Below are 20,171 nucleotides of genomic sequence, written 5' to 3'. Positions count from 1 at the left end.
GGAGATAATTAGCCCTAGATTAAAAGTTCTTTTGGCTTAGCCTTACAAAGTTTCAAACAATCAACCTATTCCAAGTAACTCAGGTGTATCCCACAAAAAAGCTCAATATTTTAAGAATACAGAAGTACCCAGCACCTAACAAGGTAAAATTAACAATGTCTGGCATCCAAAAATCTCCAAGCATGCACGAAGCAAGAAAACATAGCTCCTAGGATAAAAAATAAATCAATAGTATTAAATATGAGAACATAAGTGACAGAATTAACCAACAAGGATATCAAAATACTTATTAAAATTTATTTCATATGTACAAAAAGAGAGAAAAACATTTGCATGTGTTAAGTGCATGCAGAGGACAATAAGAAAATACAAATCTGCCCTGGCCAGTGTGATTCAGTGGTTGCAGTGTTGTCCAGTATCTGAAAGGTTGTGGTTTTATTTCCTGCTGGGGCACATATCTGTGCTGCAGGTTTGGCCCTCATCTGGGCACAAATAATGCCCAGTATGAGCACATAAGATCCCAGGTCCAAGCACATGCTGAAGGTAAAACCAATCAATGCTTCTCTCTTGCATCAATGTTTCTCTCACTTTCTTCCTCTCTTTCTAGAATTGAAAAAATGTCCTAGGGTGACGATAAAAAAAAAAAAAAATCCAAGCCTAACTTCTAGAGATGAAACAAAAATGGAACAGACTGACAGCAGATCAAATACCACAGAAAAAAAAGATTAATTAACTTGAAAACAGAGTAACAGTCCGGCCAAGATGGAGGCATACATAGATACCCTGTGCCTCCTTGCACAACCAAAAGGAGGACAACAAATTTAAAAACAAAACAACAAAATAAGCCAGAACTGACAGAAAATCAAACTGTATGGAAGTCTGACAACCAAGGACTTAAAAGATGTAACATTCATACAGACCAGTAGGAGCGGCAATTGGAGTGGAGAGGACTTGCAGAAAGGATTCATGACAAGGCAGTGGCTCACGGACTGAGTAAGGCTGCAGCTGGCGCAGCTGGTGGTCCCACATTTGTGTGCGGATAAACTGGGAGGAACCACCAAGGAGCAAGACAGACTGTGCAACCCAGCGTTCCAGTATGGGGACATAAAGCCTCAAAACCTCTGACTGAAAAAGCCTGTTAAGTGTTGGGAGTTCAGGTGGCAGGAGAAACTCCCAGCCTCACAAGAGTTCATTGGGGAGACCCACAGGGTCCTAGAATGTACACAAACCTACCCACCCAGGAATCAGTACCAGAAGGGCCCAATTTGCTTATGGGTAGCAAGGGAAGTGACTGAAAGCTAGCAGAGAGCTGAACAAGCAGCACTGTTCCAGAAGGAACTGCAACAAAATGACATGCATAGCACCAATCACTTTTTTTCTTCACTACTTCCTCAATTCCCTATCATACATATGGCTATAGCATTTTAATATTGTATATATTAATACAAAGGTTCTCAAAGTGTGCTGGGGGTCCTTGAGACCCTTTCAGGGGGTCTGCAATGTTAAAATTATTTCCATAGCAATACGAAAACACCACATGATTTGTCTTTTCCACTGTGTTAATATTTACATTGACTGTGTAAAGTGATGGTGGGTAAGACTGCTGATGTCTCTACATGAATCAAGACAATAGCACTAAACTATACATGTAGTTTACCAACACTTGCCATAAAATCAAAATGCTAGTTGTACTTAATGTCCTTGATGAGGTAGGAAAGATCACTAATTTTATTAAATCTTGACTGTTAGGACATTTAAAAAATTGTACATAAACGTCCAGCCAAGATGGAAGCATAGGTGAAAACACTGCACCTCCTCGCACAACTAAGTTTAAAGACAACAAAGTTTTAGTAACAAAAATGCAACCAAAAAACACAGAAAATTGAACTGTACGGAAGTCTGACAACAACGAACCACTCAGCTAGACTAGTAAGAGGGGTGAAGTCAGTGCCTGGCAGAGCGGGGTAGGGCAGGAAAAAGCAGCCAGACCGACCCACGTGCACAGGCGGCAGATCCCAGGCCTGGGGTGGCAACGGGCAGACCCAGTGAGGGCGCAAGGCGGCTGGCTGACCACGGTCACACATTCGAGATCAGATAAACCAGGGAAAGGAGTGAGCAGAGAGACAAACTGCGCAAGCTAGGGCCCCAGCGATGGGAATTAAAGCCTGAAAGCACCAACTGGAAAAGGTTTCGGGGTTGAGGTGCTGGGAGAAGCTCCCAGGCTCAAAGAGTTTCTTGGAGAGACCCACAGGGTCTTGGAGGGTGCACAGGCCCACACATCCAGGAGCTGGCACCAGGGGGGCCAGGTTTGCTTGTGGGAAGCAGCAGAGGGGACCGAAATCCGAGAGAGTGGAACAAACGCCAATGCCCCTCTCTGACCCTGCCACCACATACAGCACCACAACCCAAGGACTGGGTTGCCCCACCCTGGTGAACACCTAAGGCTCCACGCCTCGTACATAAAAGGCGCCAACAAATCAAAACATTGTGGCTCAAGAAGAACAGCTCAAAGCCCCAGAGCCAATACTTCTAAGTGAACAAGAAATGGCCAACCTATCAGAGGCACAGTTCAAAACACTGGTGATCAGGATGCGCACAGAACTGGTTGATTTTAGTCACAAATTACAGAAACATATGAAGGCTAAACTAATTGAAATGAAGGGAAATCCACAGGAAACCAATAGTGATGGAAAGGAAACTGGGACTCAAATCAAGGGAGTGGACCAGAGGGAAGAAACAACCAAACAGAAAAGAATAAAGAAAAAAGAATTCAAAAAAATGAGGAGAAGCTTAGGAACTTCCAGGACATCTTTAAACACTCCAACATCGGAATTATAGGGGTACCAGAAGGGGAAGAGGAAGAGCAACAAACTGAAAACTTATTTGAACAAATAATAAAGAAGAACTTCCCCAATCTGGCAAAGGAAATAGACTCCCAGGAAATCCAGGAAGCTCAGAGAGTCCCAAAGAAGTTGGACCCAAGGAGGAACATACCGAGCCACATCATCATTACATTAGCCAAGATTAAAATGAAGGAGAGAATCCTAGAAGCAGCAAAAGATAAGGGGACAGTCACCTATAAAGGAGTGCCCATCAGACTGTCAGCTGATTTCTCAAAAGAGACCTTACAGGCAAGAAGGGGCTGGAAAGAAGTATTCCAAGTCATGAAATCCAAAGACCTACATCCAAGATTGCTCTATCCAGCAAAGCTTTCATTTAGAATGGAAGGGCAGATAAAGTTCTTCTCAGGTAAGGTCAAGTTCAAGGAGTTCATCATCACCAAGTGCTTATTATATGAAATGTTAAAGGGACTTATCTAAGAAAAAGATAAAAAATATGAACAGTGAAACGACAGCAAACTCAGTTATTAAGAACCACACCTAAAACAAAAGCTAACTAAGAGGACAGCTAGATCAGGAGTGGAGCCATAGAAATGGAGATCACATGGAGGGTTAGCAACAGAGGAGTGGAAGAAGGAGAAGGGGGGAGAAGGTACAGAAAATAAGTAGCATAGACAGTAGGTAGAAAATAGACGGGGGGAGGGCAAGAATAGTATGGGAAATACAGAATCTAAAGAACTTGTGACACATGGACACAAACGAAAGGGGGGGAATGGTGGGGGAGGGGTATGCAGGGAGGAAGGGAATGAAGGGGCGAAATGGGACAACTGTAATGGCATAATCAAGATAATATATTAAAAAGAAAAATTCTATATGACAAAATGAGCACACAAAAAGCACTTCTGTTGTAATTATGTCTTCAGAATGAGCACTTGTGCAATGTTTACATTGTTAGTTGAAGTAGCTTCTTTTTTCCACTAAACAATTTTTAGAAGCAATTTTAACTATTTTTTAAATTCTATTTTTGAATCTTCACGCGAGGATATGTTCACTGATTGTAGAGAGAAGAAGGTAGAAAGACAAAGACAGATACATTGATGCAAGAGGGAAAGATCAATCGGTTACCTCCTGGGCATTCCCTTACCTGCGATTGAATCCACAACCTAGAACTGTGCCCCTGAGCAAGATCAAGTCTGCATAGAAATGATGCTCCAACCAATAGAGCCAGGGCCATTTTAACCATTTCAAGCATACAATTCAGTAGCACTGAGTATATTTACAATGTTGTATAACTATCACTACTAATCATTTCCCGAATTTTTCATCATTCCTCACAGAATTAGCAGTAACTACCTGTTATTCTCTCTTTACCCAACCCTGCCTCCCCGCTTCCAGTAACCTCTATTGTGCTTTCTGTCTCTGTGAATTAGCCTTATCTACATACCTCATATAAGAGAAATCATATAATAATTTGTCCTGTTTCGGGCTCGTTTTACTTATCATAATATTTCTAAGATTCATCATATGATAGAATGTATCAGAATTTCATTTTTATAGCTGGATAATATTCCATTATATGTATAGACCACAATTTGTTTATACATTCATCTGTGAAGAGACACTTGAATGGTTTCTACCTTTGGCTTTGCCTATTGTGAAAGCTGCTACTCTGAACATGTGCGAACAAGATAGCTGTCCAAGTCTCTGCTTTCGATTCTCTTCGGTAAATAGTTAGGAGAATTGTTAGAATATGGTAATTCTATTTTCAATTTTTTCAGGAACTGCCAAACTGTTTTACACAGTGATCAGACCATTTGACATCATCACCAGCATGGGTTCTAATGGCTCTACATCTTTGTCAACACTCCCAGTTTCCCTTTTTTGATAATAACCATCATTATGGGTGTGAAGTGCTATCTCCTGGTTTTGATTTGTATTTTTCTAACAGCAATGATATTGAGCATCTTTTCATGTGCTTATTAGCTAATGTCTATTCATAGCTTTTATTTTTCTTGTTTATGAGTTGTAGCACCTCTTTATTCTGGATTTTTATCACTTACCAGATGTGTGATTTGCAAATATCTCCTCGCTTGTTATGGGTTGTGTTTTCACTTTCTTGTTAGTGTCCTTTGATGCATAAAGTTTTAACTTTTGATGAAGTCCAAATGTTTTTCTTTTATTGTCCATTATTCGGTGTCATATTCAAGAAATCATCACCCAATATGAGATCATGAAGATTTTCACCTGCTTACTTCTAAGAGTTTATATATTAGCTCTGAAATTTCGGTCTTTGGTCATTTTAATTTTTATACATGCTGTACATAACAGTCCAAATTCATTCTTTTGCATGTGCATATACAGTCTTCCTAGCACCATATGTTGAAAAGACTGTCTTTTCCCCTTTGAATAAATTTTGAATCCTTCTCAAAATTAAATAATCATTATGTGTGACAGTTGATTTCTGGGCTCTCTGTTGTATTTCACTGGTATACATGTCTATCCTTACGCTAGTACCATATCATCTTGATTACTGTCTTTGTTGTAAAGCCTTGAAATCAAGAAATGTGAGTCCTCTGACTTTAGTCTTTTTCAAGATTGTTTTGGCCATTTGAGGTTCCTTGAGATTCTTTATGAATCTTAGGACCACCTTGCCAATTTCTGCAAAAAAGGACAGCTAAAATACTGACAGGAACTGTGTTGGACCTGTAGATCAATTTGGAGAGTATTGCCATCTTAACAACGCTGTCTTTCAATCTATGAGCATTAGATGTCTTTCCATTTATTTAACTTCTTTTCAGCAACATTTTGTAGTTTTCAGTGCACTGAGTTGGCCAGAAAGTTTGTTTTCCCATAGGATGGCTCTAGTAGCACTTAGTTGTCTTTAACTTCATTGGAAACAATTTTGTTAGATTATACTGTGACAGCTGTCTTATCAGTGTACATTTTAAAAAGACATCAAAACTGGTGAATTTTTGTGTAGCTATTTTAATATTGAAGATGAAAGAAAATAACCTTTTCAGCATATTATGCTTCACTGTTTCATGAACAGTAATAACACAACTGAAACACACACAAAAAAGATTTGTGCAATATAGTATGGAAAAAGTGCTGTGACTGAAAGAACATGTCAAAAGTGTTTTGCAAACTTTCATGTCGGAGATTTCTTGCTAGACAATGCTTCACAGTCAGGTAGACCAGTTGAAGTTGACAGCGATTAAATTGAGACATTGAGAACAATCAATGTTATACCACATGGGAGATAGCCAACATACTCAAAATATCCAAATCAGTGAAAACGAAAATGTGTCTTATTTTATGGAAAAAACTGAAACTTTTTGGCCAATCCGATACAAGTGTTTTGCCTCCTTGGTTAAATTTATTCCTAACTATTCCTTCTGATTGTATTATAAATGGAATTGCTTTCTTAATTTCATTTTTGGATAGTTTGTTGCTGGTGTGTAGAATACAATTGATTTTTATATGTTGATCTTGCATACTCCAGCTGTGCAGAACTGATTTTTTTGGTTCTAGTAGTTTTGAAGGGGATTCCTTAGGATTTTCTACAAACAGGATCATGTCATGTGCAAATAGAAATAGTTTTACTTCTTTCTTTTCTTTGTGAATACATTTATTTCTTTCTCCTGCCTAAGTGCTCTGGCTAGAATCTCATATGTTGAATAGAACTTGTGCTGAAGAGCAGTGGTGAGGGCAGACATTTTTGTCTTGTTCCTGGTATTAGAGGAAAGCTTTCAGTCTTCCACCATTGAGTGTGATGTCAGTTATAGCATTTTCATATATGACATGGAACACCATTTTTTTATCCTCGCCCAAGGATAATTTATAAAATTAATTTTAGAGAAAGAAGAAGGGAGGGGACGTCAGTGTGAGAGAGAAATTTCGATCAGTTGCCTCCCATAGATGCCCTCATCAGGGATTGAACCCGCAACCTAAGTATGTGCCCTGACCAGGAATCAAACCCACAACCTTTTAGTGTACAGGACATCATCCCAAAATACTGAGCCACCTGTCCAGGGTAGAACACCATTTTTACTTAAAAGAATAACTAATAGACAAAGTATGATTACTCTGATTTGGTTATTTAGCAGTTTCTCCAAAATGAATACAGTGGCCTGTCATTTTAAGGAAACAACTGTTCGTTTTTGTTGCCATTGATAACATTTGAGCTTTTAAGCAAAAATTCAAATTTTGGAAAATTTCCATCCACCACCATGAGCTTAATGGCTTCCCAATAAAACTTTTCTAATGAGGTTAATTTATTAATGTGATTGTATCAGGATGTGTCAACACTTAGAAAATCTACATAATCTATTAAACCAATATTTCCAAGTGACCAATGCCTGATGTTACAAAATCATGCATGAGTAGAATATTAATTCCAAGTTCAAGACAAACCATAGCTTTTAATGTAAAAAAGCACTAAATGTTCATTGAGCTGGCCTAAAAGATTTGTAAAAATATAAAACTCATTTAATTAATATTACCATAAATACATTTTCATGTTATAATATAATGGGCTTATTACTGTTATTTTAAAATGTTTAAATGTTATTTTAACTATTCAAATATTTTTTAATTTCTTGGTTTTAATATTGAATATGGTAAATATTCATATATATATATACATATATATAACCCAAATACACAAAAACTCTTTCATGTCTTTAGTGATTTTTAGAATGTAAAGGGTCTTAAAATCAAAAAGTTTGAGGCAACAAACTACATTTATAAGCAAAAGGTCTAGACAACCAAGTAGACATTTGCTTTTTAAGAAACAAACAGTACTTTAGGCACTAATATATCATGTACCCCTACATGAGATTTTCTAAGAAAATCAAAGACTTTACTATCATGTATTAACAGTTAAACCATAATAACTTATGACTGACAAGTGGTCTACAAGCACTGTCACCTTATAGTTGTACGGGATGGTGATGAGAACTCAGTATAACTGTTAACCTTTGTTAAACTTCACCTTCTCCACTTCGACCAAGTTTTCTAGCCTCTCAAGATAAGGGTTTAGCACTGTGTTTGACTAGGTTCACTGAGCTCAACTGAAATGACCAATAAATAAGTTTTTCGCGAGTGTTCTTGTCAATCCACACTGTTGTTGCCTAAAAAAAATTGATTGCCCTGGCCAGTGTGGTTCCGTTGGTTGGAGCCAAAAGGTCACAGGCTTGATTCCTGGTCAGGGCATATACCTAGGTTGCAGGTTCGGTCCCTGGTTGGGGCATCTACATCTCTCACATTGATGTTTCCCTCTCTCTTCCCCCTCCCCACCTTCTGCTCTCTAAAGGAACAAAAAAGTATATCCTTGGGTGAAGATTTAAAATAATAATAACAACTTAATTAATTACATTTCTATTACTGAAAATGTAGAAAATATAAAGAGAAAGAAAATTAAAACTATCTCTAATTCCAATACATAGAGATGATTACTGTTGGTATTTTGGTATCATTTCTTCCAGGGCTTTCCCCTATAAACACTTTTACAAAAATAAGATCTTATTATAGTCATACATACAATCCTGTTGCCTATTTTTTTTTGTTTATAGAAATATTACAGTCACCAATCAATACATTATGTCCTCAAGAGTTACTTATAACTAGAAGTTTATACCTTTAGACCACCTTCACCTATTTCTTTAACATATTGTTTGCCTAGCATTAATCTTCATAAACAAAATTTTTCAATGTCTATGTAGAACACAAGAGCTTCTGTTATTTATATATGTATCTTTTGATGCTGAGCATTTAAACTGTTTCTAGATTTTCCCTATTATATAGGCATCTTAGTGAATAGATCTCTCTGTAGCTATTATTTAAACCAAATCTCTTCTCACTTCCTTTCAATAAATTTCTTAAAGTTGAACTACTGAGCAAAATTCTAAATTTTTCTATATAAACCAACCTTCAGGAATCTAAACCTATTTCATTTCTATCACACTGGGTATGGGAGAACTCATTTTCCTTCACCCGCCATTGACAGAGTTAATAACCAGAAACCTACAAGCCATCCTTGATTCTTCCTGTCATCTTTTTCCACCATTCTCTTGTCCAATCCATTAGCAATTCTTATTGATTCTATCTTCAGTCTATCTCCTATCTGTCCATTTTTATTCCTTTCAACTTTTTCTTGCCTAGTCTAAGTTGTCTCATGCCTGACTTGGCCTACAGCAATAACCTTGTAACCTAGCCCTCCTACTTCTATCATTGCTACTATCACAAGCCTAATTCACTTCCCACAAAACAGCCAATACTACCACTGTTTTATAAAGTCAGGTTGTGTCTTTCCCCTGTTCAATACCTTTTTGTGGCATCCCACTGCACCATCTACTCACTTGCTCAAACCAAAAAACCTATCCAATACATCAGCAAGTCATATTTCCCTAACTTTAAAATGCATCAAGGACTGAAGACTTCTTTCCATCTCTACTATCACCACATTGATTCAAGACATCATCATCACTCTCTGGGACTGAAAAGATACAGGAGCATGGTGCTGCCCCTTTCCCAATCATGAGAAAGGCATTCCAAATCTATGTGGGAATCTTTTCACATCAAGCCCAAACTTCTCAACATAAAAATCTACCCTGCCATTATCTACCAATAGGATTTGGCATACTTATTGAAATCTATCTTGGGGGTGTTAGGGAAAGACTACAGCAGCACAAACACTATTCCACACCAAAATAATTTGAAAACCAATAGAATACTGGTTTTAGAGGTTATGTTTAAAAACCAATGGAAAAAAAAGAGAACATAAGGTTTTAAGTTTCATAAGAGAAGGAACTATGTTTTTCCAATTCACTGTTCCATAACATCTCCTAGAGCAGTCAGTGCCTACCACAAACACTAAATAATAATTGTTTTTCTTTAAAAAGTGATTAGCACATGAGCTTTTAGCTATTTCTGTGAATTTTTAGTTGAATACAACAAAGCCAAATCTTGATCATTTCTTTTTAAACTACCTCTAAAAAGGCAATACGGTAACAATAGAAAGGTCTGATCTTCTAGAATAAATGCAGTAAGACAGTGATATTTTAAAGTTAGCTGCACTGCACAATCCTGTTCAGCTTCTACTATAACATCCTGTGCAGAAGCAAGCAGGTACAAAAGCTAGAGTTTAAAAGGCAAGAAAGCAGCTTATGCTTTTGCTTAATTCATTTTTTATAAAGAAAATTTTTCTAAAAACATGAGAGTAAATTTATCTTTAGACAAGTTAAGTCATCTAATATCCTCTCTAAAATAATGACAGGAAGCAACAATTCTCTTCTAGAGAATATTTAAGTACTTAGCTCCTCAATATCTAGCCTGGGAACAAACTCCCTCATATATGGCTTTGGGGAAACAGGTAGGTAACCAAATAACAGATTCTTCAAGAGTTGAGAACTGGCCTAGAGTAGACTAATTATATCATTTAGCATTTCTTTCCAAAGTTGACTGTTCCAGGGAAAATTACTTGATCTGTACCAAGGCCAAAGTCAAAACTGGAACTAAGAGTCAGGTAAGCATCAGGCATTCTGCTATGCTGGAAATCCATAAGATGTAAACGTTGAGTATAGCAGAGGCCAGATTTTCCTGTGACTTTGACATTAATCTACACTGAGAGAATACAGATAGTCTTGGCAGCATTTTCAACCACGGTTTCAGTTATTCCCAGAGCTTACGTCTTCCCTTGTTTCAACTTAAGATATTTATGTTTCTAGAATTTTACACATTCACAAATTTCTCTCTCCCAAGAAGAAAACCAAAAACAAAACATACAAGTCCTGTAACATCCTTTCATTATAAAAACAAAAAACACTGAACAAGCAAGAAACAGAAGAAAACTTTCTCAACCTGGTGAAGGATATCTATACAGATTTCACAGCTAACACCACACTCATGAAAGCTTTCCTCTAATACCAGGAACAAGACAAGAATATCTGCTCTCACCACTGCTATTCAGCACAAGTTCTATTCAACATAAGAGATTCTAGCCAAAGCACTTAGGCAGGAGAAGGAAATACATGTATCCACAAAGAAAAGAAAGAAGTAAAACTATTTCTATTTGCACATGACATGATCCTGTTTCAGAAAATCCTAAGGAATCCCCTACAAAACTACTAGAACCAAAAACATCAGTTCTGCAAAGCCAGAGGATACAAGATCAATATATAAAAATCAATTGTATTCTACACACCAGCAACAAACTATCCAAAAATGAAATTAAGAAAACAATTCCATTTATAATACCATCAGAAGAAATAACATAATTAGGAATAAATTTAACCAAGGAGGCAAAACACTTGTATACTGAAAATTACAAAATATTGCTGAAAAGAAGTTAAAGAAGACCTAAATAAAGGGAAAGACATCCATGTTCCTAGATTGAAAGACAGTGTTGTTAAGGTAGCAATACTCTCCAAATTGATCTACAGGTCCAACACAGTTCCTATTAAAATTTTAGCTGCCCTTTTTTCCTGAAGTTGACAAGCTGATCCTAAGATTCATGAAAAATCTCAAAGAACCTCAAATAGCCAAAACAATCTTGAAAAAGAATAAAGTTGGAGGTGTTAATATTTCTTGATTTCAAAGCTTTATTACAAAGACACAGTAATCAAGATGGTATGGTACTGGCATAAGGATAGACACAGAGACCAATAACTGTATATCTGCATACAAAAGAAGTTAGACCATCACTGTATACTGCATACTGTATTTAAAAAAAAACAAACTTGAAAATTATCGTGGTTTAATCTTCCTGACCTTGGTTTGGGCAATGTTTCTTAGCTATGACATCAAAAGCACAAATAACCAAAGAAAAAATATTGGGCGTAATTAAAATTCAAACATTTTGTGCTTCAAATGATAATATCAAGAAAGTGAAAAGAAGACCCACGGAATGGTAGTAAAGTTTTTTAAATCATTTATCTTATAAGAGTCTAGTATCCCATATATGTAAAGCACATTTACAGCTCAACAATAAAAAGACAAATAACCTAATTCAAAAATTAACAAGGATTTGAATAGACATTTCTTCAAAGAAGATATTTAATGGCCAATTAAACACATGAAAAGATGCTCACATTAGGAAAATGAAAATCAAAACCACAATGAGATACCCACTTCATACCTAGCAGGGTGGCTATAATAAAGAAAAAATAAACAATAACAGTGTTTGTGAGAAACTAAACCCCCATACATTCCTTGTAGCTGCTGAGGAAAACAATGTATGGTTCCTCAAAAAGGTAAACATAAAATTACCATGATTCAGCAATTCCACTCTTAGGTATGTACCTAGGAGAATGGAAAACATACAGCCACACAAAACCTGTACACAAATGTTCACAGAAGTATTATTCATAATACTCAAAAGTATACTTATCCAGAATACTCAAATAACCATATTCAAAATGTGGTCTATACACATACAATGAAATACTATTTAGCGATAAAAAGAAATGAAGTACAATTCATGCTATTTCTAACATGGATAAATTTTGAAAACATGCTAAGTGAAATAAGCCAGACCAAAAAAGCTACTGTTACATGACTCTACTTACATGAAATTTTTAGAACAGGGAAATCAAAAGAAACAGAAAGCATATATTAGTGACTACCAAGTGCTTGTCAGGGGACAGGAGTAGGAAATGGGGACTGACTGCTAATGAGCACAGGGTTTCTTTTTTGGAATGATGAAAATATTCTGGAATTACACAGTGCTGATGGTTGCACTACTTTGTCAACACACTAAAAGCTAATGCACTGTATACTTTAAAAGGATAAATTTTATGGTATGTGAACTATATCTCAACTTCAAAAACTGAACAGGAAAAATAACCTGTAAGAGCAATGAAAATACAGATCACAAAGACCACACAGTAAAGCCATATATTTTCCTTTATTAAAAAAAATCTGATTCTCATCTGAAATTTACTTATTCTCACTTTACATATAATTTGTATGAATCTGATTGTATGTATTCAAAACCCATTGTGGGTTAAAACCTTCATATTAGGGGAAATAAAACCGATATAGACAAACATACTGACAGTAAGAGTTTAAGAAAGGCAAAAGAACTTACAAGCATAGTATAGAGCCATTTAGTAAGAGTAACTCGGCCTTCAATAGTTCCTGGCAGTGTCACTGACACAGAGCCAGATACAATAATTTGTTTATAGTAATGAAAATAATGACAATGATTAAGATAATAAAAGCTAACCCATTTGTCACTTTCAATGTATTTATTACTTAGTTCTAAGTACTAAACACTTAGTTATTCATTTAATAATTCCCAACAATCTTACAAGGAAAGTACTACTATTATTTCATTTCAGAGATGAAGAAAATGAGGGATCACATAGCTAAATAAGTGGAAAAGTTAGGATTCAAACACAGACAAGAGGCTTCCAAGTCCATCATCTTAACCAGTACACTATACTTCCTCCAAGTGATGAACTATCAGTCACACAAAAAATGTTAAACAATGTTCAGTATGTTCCAAGACTAGAAGGCCTATAATTTTTATTTCCTTATAAAAATGCTCTTTAGAAAACACTATTCAAGGCAGCCTGTTATCTATAGGAGAAGGTCTAGAGGTCAAAGAACAACTCTTTACAATCTCACTCCAATCTGTATTTCTGGCTTATCTCTCTCCCCCCATTCTAGCCAAACCAGACTGCTCATGTTCCCTAGACATACGAAGCCTGCTTTTCATGCCACTTTGTTAAAGGCCTTTTCTTCACTATTCTCCCTATAAAAGTCCTACCTTTCAAAATCTAGTTCAGATAACTCTCTCCCTGTGTGATTTTCCCTAATGCCACCAAGAAAAACTGTTCTCACAGCATTTTGTACATATCTCTATTAAAGCATTTATCACATTTCATCATAATTGATTGCTTAACTCTTTTTTCACCTCCTGGGATTTAAACAGAACCAAGTTCATTATAGATGGTAAATAAACTTTCAAAGTTCTGGCACCTAATAAAGTAAAATTATTTTTTTTTAACTCAATAATACAAATGACTAGTTAGCTAAGTCCCATATAGTCAAAGTTTGAACAAAAGTCAAGAAATTGAAATAGTTAAAAGGAATGAAGTTCATTTTCATATAAACTAAAAGTTACAAAGGTTCTTACACATTAAATTTATTCACCAGAAATCTTTTTAAGAAGAAAAAGACTGCCCTGGCTGGTGAGGCTCAGTGGACTAAGCACTGACCTGTGAACCAAAGGGTCACTGGTTTCATTCCCAGTCAGGGCACATGCCTGGGTTGTGGGTCCAGTCCCCAGTAGGGGGCACATGAGAGGCAACCATGCACTGATGTTTTTCTCCCTCTCTTTCTCCCTCTCTCTCCTCTCTCTGACAATAAATAAATAAAATCTTAAAAAAAAAAAAGACTGATAGCCTGGACCAAACCTGAATAACTTGTGGTAGAAAAGGTAATATGAATAAAGATCTGAATAAAATGTTAAGTGAGAGACAAGGGTTCCCAGAATCTAAAACACAGTGAAAGGAGTGGTGGACTACAAGGATACCATTTATGAAGTTACTGTTCAAGTAATGCATGCCAAATTAATACCCTCAGAAATTAGAGTTGCCCTAATTCAAGTCACTCCTCAAGAGTAATTTGTTCCCTAAAAAGTTATAGTAATATTTACTGTATATTTTACTTACTTTAGATGAGTTAATATTTATTTCCAACTGGATAAAATCAAATACAACGATACCTATATACACAATCAACCTATTTCTCTCCTACTATGTCACAACCAAGCTAATAACAGGATAACCAATAGAGTTGTTAGCATTAAAAAAGTACAAAAGAATATATAGTGATCCCCCAAACATTAATTGAATTACCTGCATTTGGCAATATCTATTCTATTTGAAAAGTCAGTTTACTTATAAAAGAAATGTCATTTCACTATGCTTTATTAAAAAGTTATCTAAACTAATGGCTTATGGTAATTTGTCTTCCTATTATCCTATACTTACAATTTGCCTAATATGCTACAGCTCTAGCAAAATCTAACCTCTTCTTATTTACTAACCACAGCTTACCGCCAACCTCTTTTATTCAAACTCTCACCTATCCACAAATTTTCATGATCTTCAGGGTCTGTAAAGGACCTACCACCTCCAACTCATATTCCTGACTCTAAGTCACTGACTTGCTATAGGTAAACAAACCTAATGAAGTTCAATGTCCTCCAAGGCAACCTTTTATATATGGCATACCTTTAAATCAAAAGTCAACTTTGCATTATTGTTGACATAAAATTAAAACCAACTTAACTACTTCTATGTGTTACCCATTCAAGCAGTCACAGACCTGAATAAATATTTGTGTAGTATTCTCCATTACCTAGGCTGAGAATTTTCCTCATACATTCTTTCTTTCCCCTCTTTGAAGAGGCTTATGGTCTGCTTAGTTTTCTTCATCAAATTCTCCATGAACACCCTAAAATACTCATTTTCTCCAAGTGTCTCCATCTTCCCCTCGTATCTTGACAAGATAGTACGAAGATGCTGGTAGGTATCTGGCAGCAGGTCTAAGATATAAGGTGGGCTATTCTTTAGCGCCAGCTTTGGGTTCTGACACAACCGCACCACCTGAAACAAATGAAAAAGAAGGACTATTACTTGGAAAATCTTAAGGACAATTTCTTTAAGTTCAAAAAGTTATAAAACATGTGCTTTTGTAAAAAAGTGAAAAATGGATAAGAATATAAGAAATGATCGACTTCCAGTCAAGAAGGAGGCATAGGTAAACATGACTCACCTCCTAACATAACCACAGCAAAAATTACAACTAAACTACAAAACAACTGTCAAACAGAATGATCAGAAAGTTGGGCTGTATGACAGTCTGACAAACAAGGAATTAAAGAAATCACATTCATCCAAACAGGTAGGAGGGGCAGATGCAGAGATGTGGAATAGGCAGTCCCACACCCATACATGGTAGATAAAAATCAGATAGGATACTTTGGGATCAAAGGATCCCACACCCACACCAGACCACCCGGCCCAAGTTTCCAGTACCAGAAAGGTAAGTCCCCATAACTTCAGGCTGTAGAAACTCGTGAGGGTTGAGGTAGCAGAAGAAACTGCAGGATTCTCAAGCATCTTCTCTTAAAGGGCCCGCAGCAGATTGGGACTTACACAGATTCACTCTCCCTGGACACTAGCACCAGGACAACAGCTGGAAGGGCACCAGTGGCAAAGGGGAGAAACTGAAGTGTCTGGCACCAGAGCAAGTGCCGGGGGACAGCTTCCTCCCAGACAAAACTCCAGAGACCAGCCAGCGGCCACTGCCCCTTTTCTGAGCCCTCCTCACACAGAGCCACACAGTGGCAACATTTCTGAGACTCCATCAACACGGTTTACATGTGTTGACCCACGGGTTGTCCCACCCTGGCAACTACCTAAGACTGCACCCAATCTAACTTGCGGATGCATGTTTCTACAATAGGCCATGCTCCCAAGACAGGGAGTCAAAGCAGCTCTATCTAATACATAGAAACAAACACAGGGAGGCTGCCAAGATGAAGAGAGAAGGAAATATGGCCCAAATGAAAGAACAGAACAAAACTCCAGAAAAAGAACTAAACAAAATGGAGATAAGCAGTCTATCAGATGCAGAGTTCAAAACACCAGTTATGAGGATGCTCAGGAACTCATTGGATACTTCAACGGCATAAAAAAGACCCAGGCAGAAATGAAGGTTACATGAAGTAAAATAAAGAAAAACTGATAGGGAATCAACAGTGGAGGGAATGAAACAGAATCAAATCAATGATTTGGAACATAAAGAAGAAAAAAACATTTAAACGGAACAGCAAGAAGAAAAAAGAATCCAAAAAATGAGGATAGTGTAAGAAGCCTCTAGAAGAACTTCAAGTGATCCAACAGTTGCATCATAGGGGTGCCAGAAAAAGAGCAAGAAATTAAAAATGTATATGAAAAAAACAAATTGAAAATGTATATGAAAAGAAAACCTCTCTATTTGGTAAAGAAAATAGACATACAACTCCAGGAAGCATAAAGAGACCCAAACAAGATGGACGCAAAAAGGACCACACCAAGACACATCATGATTAAAATGCCAAAGTTTAAAGATAAAGAGAGAATCTTCAAAGCAGCAAGAGAAAAGCAGAGAGAGTCACCTACAAAGGAGTGCTCATAAGACTGTCAGCTGATTTCTCAAAAGAATCTTCGTAGGAACTGCCAAAAAGTATTCAAAAAGCAAAGGCCTACAACCTGGATTGCTCTATCCAGCAAAGCTATCATTTAGAATGGAAGGGCAAATAAAGTGCTTCTCAGATAAGGTCAAGTTCAAGGAGTTCATCATCACCAAGCTCTTGTTATATAAAATACTAAAGGGATTTATTGCCCTGGCTGGTGTAGCTCAGTGGATTGAGCGCGGGCCTAGAAACCAAGCAACCACGGTTCGATTCCCAGTCAGGGCACATGCCTGGGTTGCAGGCCAGTTCCCATCAGGGGACTGACAAGAGGCAACCATACATTGATATTTCTCTCCCTCTCTCCTTCCCTTCCCCTCTAAAGATAAATAAATAAAACCTTTAAAAAAAGGGATTTATTTAAGAAGATGATCAAAACTATGAACACTAAAATGGCAATAAACTCACAATTATCAACAATTCAATCTAAAAAACAAACTAAGCATACAAGTAGAACAGAAAAAGGAGATCATTTGGAGAGTTATCAGGTGGGAGGGGAAAGAGGGAGAATGAGGGAAAAGGTGCAGGGATTAAGAAGTACAAGTTGGTAAGTATGGAAAAAACAGGGATGTTTAGGACAGTATAGGAAATGAAGTAGCCAAACAACTTATATGTGTGACCCATGGCTATGAACTAAGGGGTAGAGAAACTGCCAGAGGAAATGGGGGGTACCAGGTGGAGGGGTGCAAGGGGGAAAAATTGGGATGACTGTAATAATGTAATCAATAAAATGTATTTTAAAAAAGAAATTATAACTTCTCTGCTAACAGGCAATCATTTTACGTTTTCAGTGGTCCCCTTACAGGGTGAGTTCTTTAAATGATACGGGTGACTAATGATTCAAATAACACATAACAGACTGAACAACTGAGGAAGGAAGGCATGGGGTAGGGAGACATCCACACAAATGCCTAAAAATGCAAGATGAAATACAGCAAGTTCATTTTAAAGATTTTAGTTATTTTTCTCATAGAGTTGAAGGGAGAAAGAGGGGGACAGAAACATCAATGTGTGAGAAATACTGATGGGTAACCTCTTGCATGCTGCCCAACTGGTGGCCTGGCCTGCAACTCAGGCATGTGTCCTCACCAAGAACCAACCAGTGACCTTTCCATTTCTGGTACAATAGCCAACCCACTGAGCAACACCAGTTAGGGCAGCAAGTTCCTTTTAAATGCATGGCTCACTCCACAACAAAATAAGAAAATTCTCAAGGGCAGAAACACAAAGTACATGTCTGCCCTAGGAGGTACATCTTAGTGATGGGGGCATGGACTTTTGACATTCCTGAGGGGACAAAAACCGAGCGACCCTGAACCCAGAAAACCATGGAGTTGATTGAGGTACCTTTCTTTCTCACATATATGCAGGACTGTCAAAAAATTCTCCTGAGATTCTTTCATTACCCTTTACTTTCAACTTCTCTGAGTTCTTATATTTTACTTTTTAAAGATTTTATTTATGTATTTGTTTTTAGAGAAGAAGGAAAAGGAGGGAGAAAGTGAGGGAGATTAACATCAATGTGCAAGAAAAACATCAATGGGCTATGTCTCATACACCCCACACCAGGGACTGGCCTGCAACCCAGGCATGTGCCCTGACTGGGGAATCGAACTGGTGACCTTTGGGTTCTCAGGCGAGCACTCAGTCCACTGAGCCACAATGGCCAGAGCTGAGTTCCTGTGTTTTAAATAGAGCTCTTTTAAAGAACATATAGCTAGCCCTAGCTGCTCTGACTCGGTGCATTGAGCACTGGCCTGTTAAACCAAGAGTTGCTGGTTTGATTCCCAGTAAGGGCACAAGCCTGGGTTGCGGGCTGGGTCTCTGGCAGAAGGTGCATGAGATGCAACCACATACAGACATTTCTCTCCCTCCCTTTCTCCCGTCCTTGCCCTCTCCAAAAATAAATAAATAAATAAATTTAAAAAGTAAAGAACAGAGACTTCCGCCAAGATGGAGGCATAGGTGGAGACGCGGTGCCTTCTCACACAACCAACTTTAGAGACAACTAAATATTAGCAACAGAAAACACAGCCAGAACACAGAAAATTGACCTTTTCGGAAGTCCGATAACAACGAATTCTTCAGCCTGACCAGTAAGAGGAGTGAAACCAGCAGCTGGAGGAGTGGGGTTACACAGGAAAACGCAGTCAGACAGACTCAGGCGTGCGGAATGCAGGCGCAGGGTTGGACCTAGTGAGCGACGCAGCGAGCAACCTCGGGGAAACAGCGAGGGAGCACAGCTGCGGGTTGACTGTGGTCTCACATTCGTACGTGGATAGACAAGAGGGAGTGGGCGATTGGACAAGGCCCAGCGGGTCCCTGCGGCAAGCAGCAGGGAGGGCGCCGCCATTTCCCCGCTCTGACACCACCTCCACATGCAGCATCATAACTCAGCGACTCTGAGTGGCCCAGCCCTGGTGAACCACCTAAGCCTCTGCTCATAACCCAGTGGCGAGAAGCAGCAGAGGGGGCCGCCATTTCACCGCTCTGACCACGCCCCCACATACAGCGTCACAACCCAGTGACCTGGGAGTCCAAGGCTCCGCTACTCACACTTAAAGGGTGCGAACAGACCAAAAATGGCTCAAGAAGATCTCAAAACCCCAGAGCCTATAAATCTAAGCGATGAAGAAATAGCAAAACTCTCAGACGCACAGTTTAAAACACTGGTCATCAGGATCCTCACAGAACTGGTTGATTATAGCCACAAATTAGACAAACATGTGAAGGCGAAACTAATTGAAATGAATGGAATTGCACAGGACACCAATAGCGATGAAAAGGAAACTGGGACTCAAATCAATGGAGTGCACCACAAGAAAGCAAATAATGGCCAAACAGAAAAGAGTCAAGAAGCAAGAATTCAAAAAAATGAGGAGAGGCTTAGGAACCTCCAGGACATCTTTAAATGCTCCAACATCCTAATTATAGCGTTACCAGAAGAGGGAAAGGCACAGCCACCAGTGGAAAACTTATCTGAACAAATAATAAAGGAGAATTTCCCCAATCTGGCAAAGGAAATAGACTTCCAGGAAATCCAGGAAGCTCAGAGAGTCCCAAAGAAGTTGGACCCAAGAAGA

General features: G+C 38.0%; 1 protein-coding gene across 5 annotated transcripts in view; it reads right to left on the bottom strand.

Moving 5' to 3' along the window:
* CBL (Cbl proto-oncogene) overlaps window positions 1–20,171 on the bottom strand; it is a 138,697-nt gene that overhangs the window by 85,045 nt on the left and 33,481 nt on the right. For 3 of the 5 annotated variants that reach the window (XM_037147169.2, XM_037147170.2, XM_037147172.2), the window contains exon 2: window positions 15,210–15,457. The exons of 1 other annotated variant lie outside the window; for it this stretch is intronic. In XM_037147169.2, the coding sequence (XP_037003064.2) occupies window positions 15,210–15,457 (248 nt within the window). Of the gene's footprint in view, window positions 1–15,176; window positions 15,458–20,171 lie in introns of those variants that run through there. One more of the 5 variants, XM_037147171.2, reaches the window with a different exon arrangement.

This window comes from Artibeus jamaicensis, unplaced genomic scaffold (genome assembly GCF_021234435.1).
Source record: "Artibeus jamaicensis isolate MK-2021 breed Jamaican fruit bat unplaced genomic scaffold, CSHL_Jam_final contig_196, whole genome shotgun sequence".
Taxonomy (NCBI): domain Eukaryota; kingdom Metazoa; phylum Chordata; class Mammalia; order Chiroptera; family Phyllostomidae; genus Artibeus; species Artibeus jamaicensis.
The sequence above is the reverse complement of the archived record's forward strand: the minus strand, read 5'-3'. Positions and strand labels throughout refer to the sequence as shown.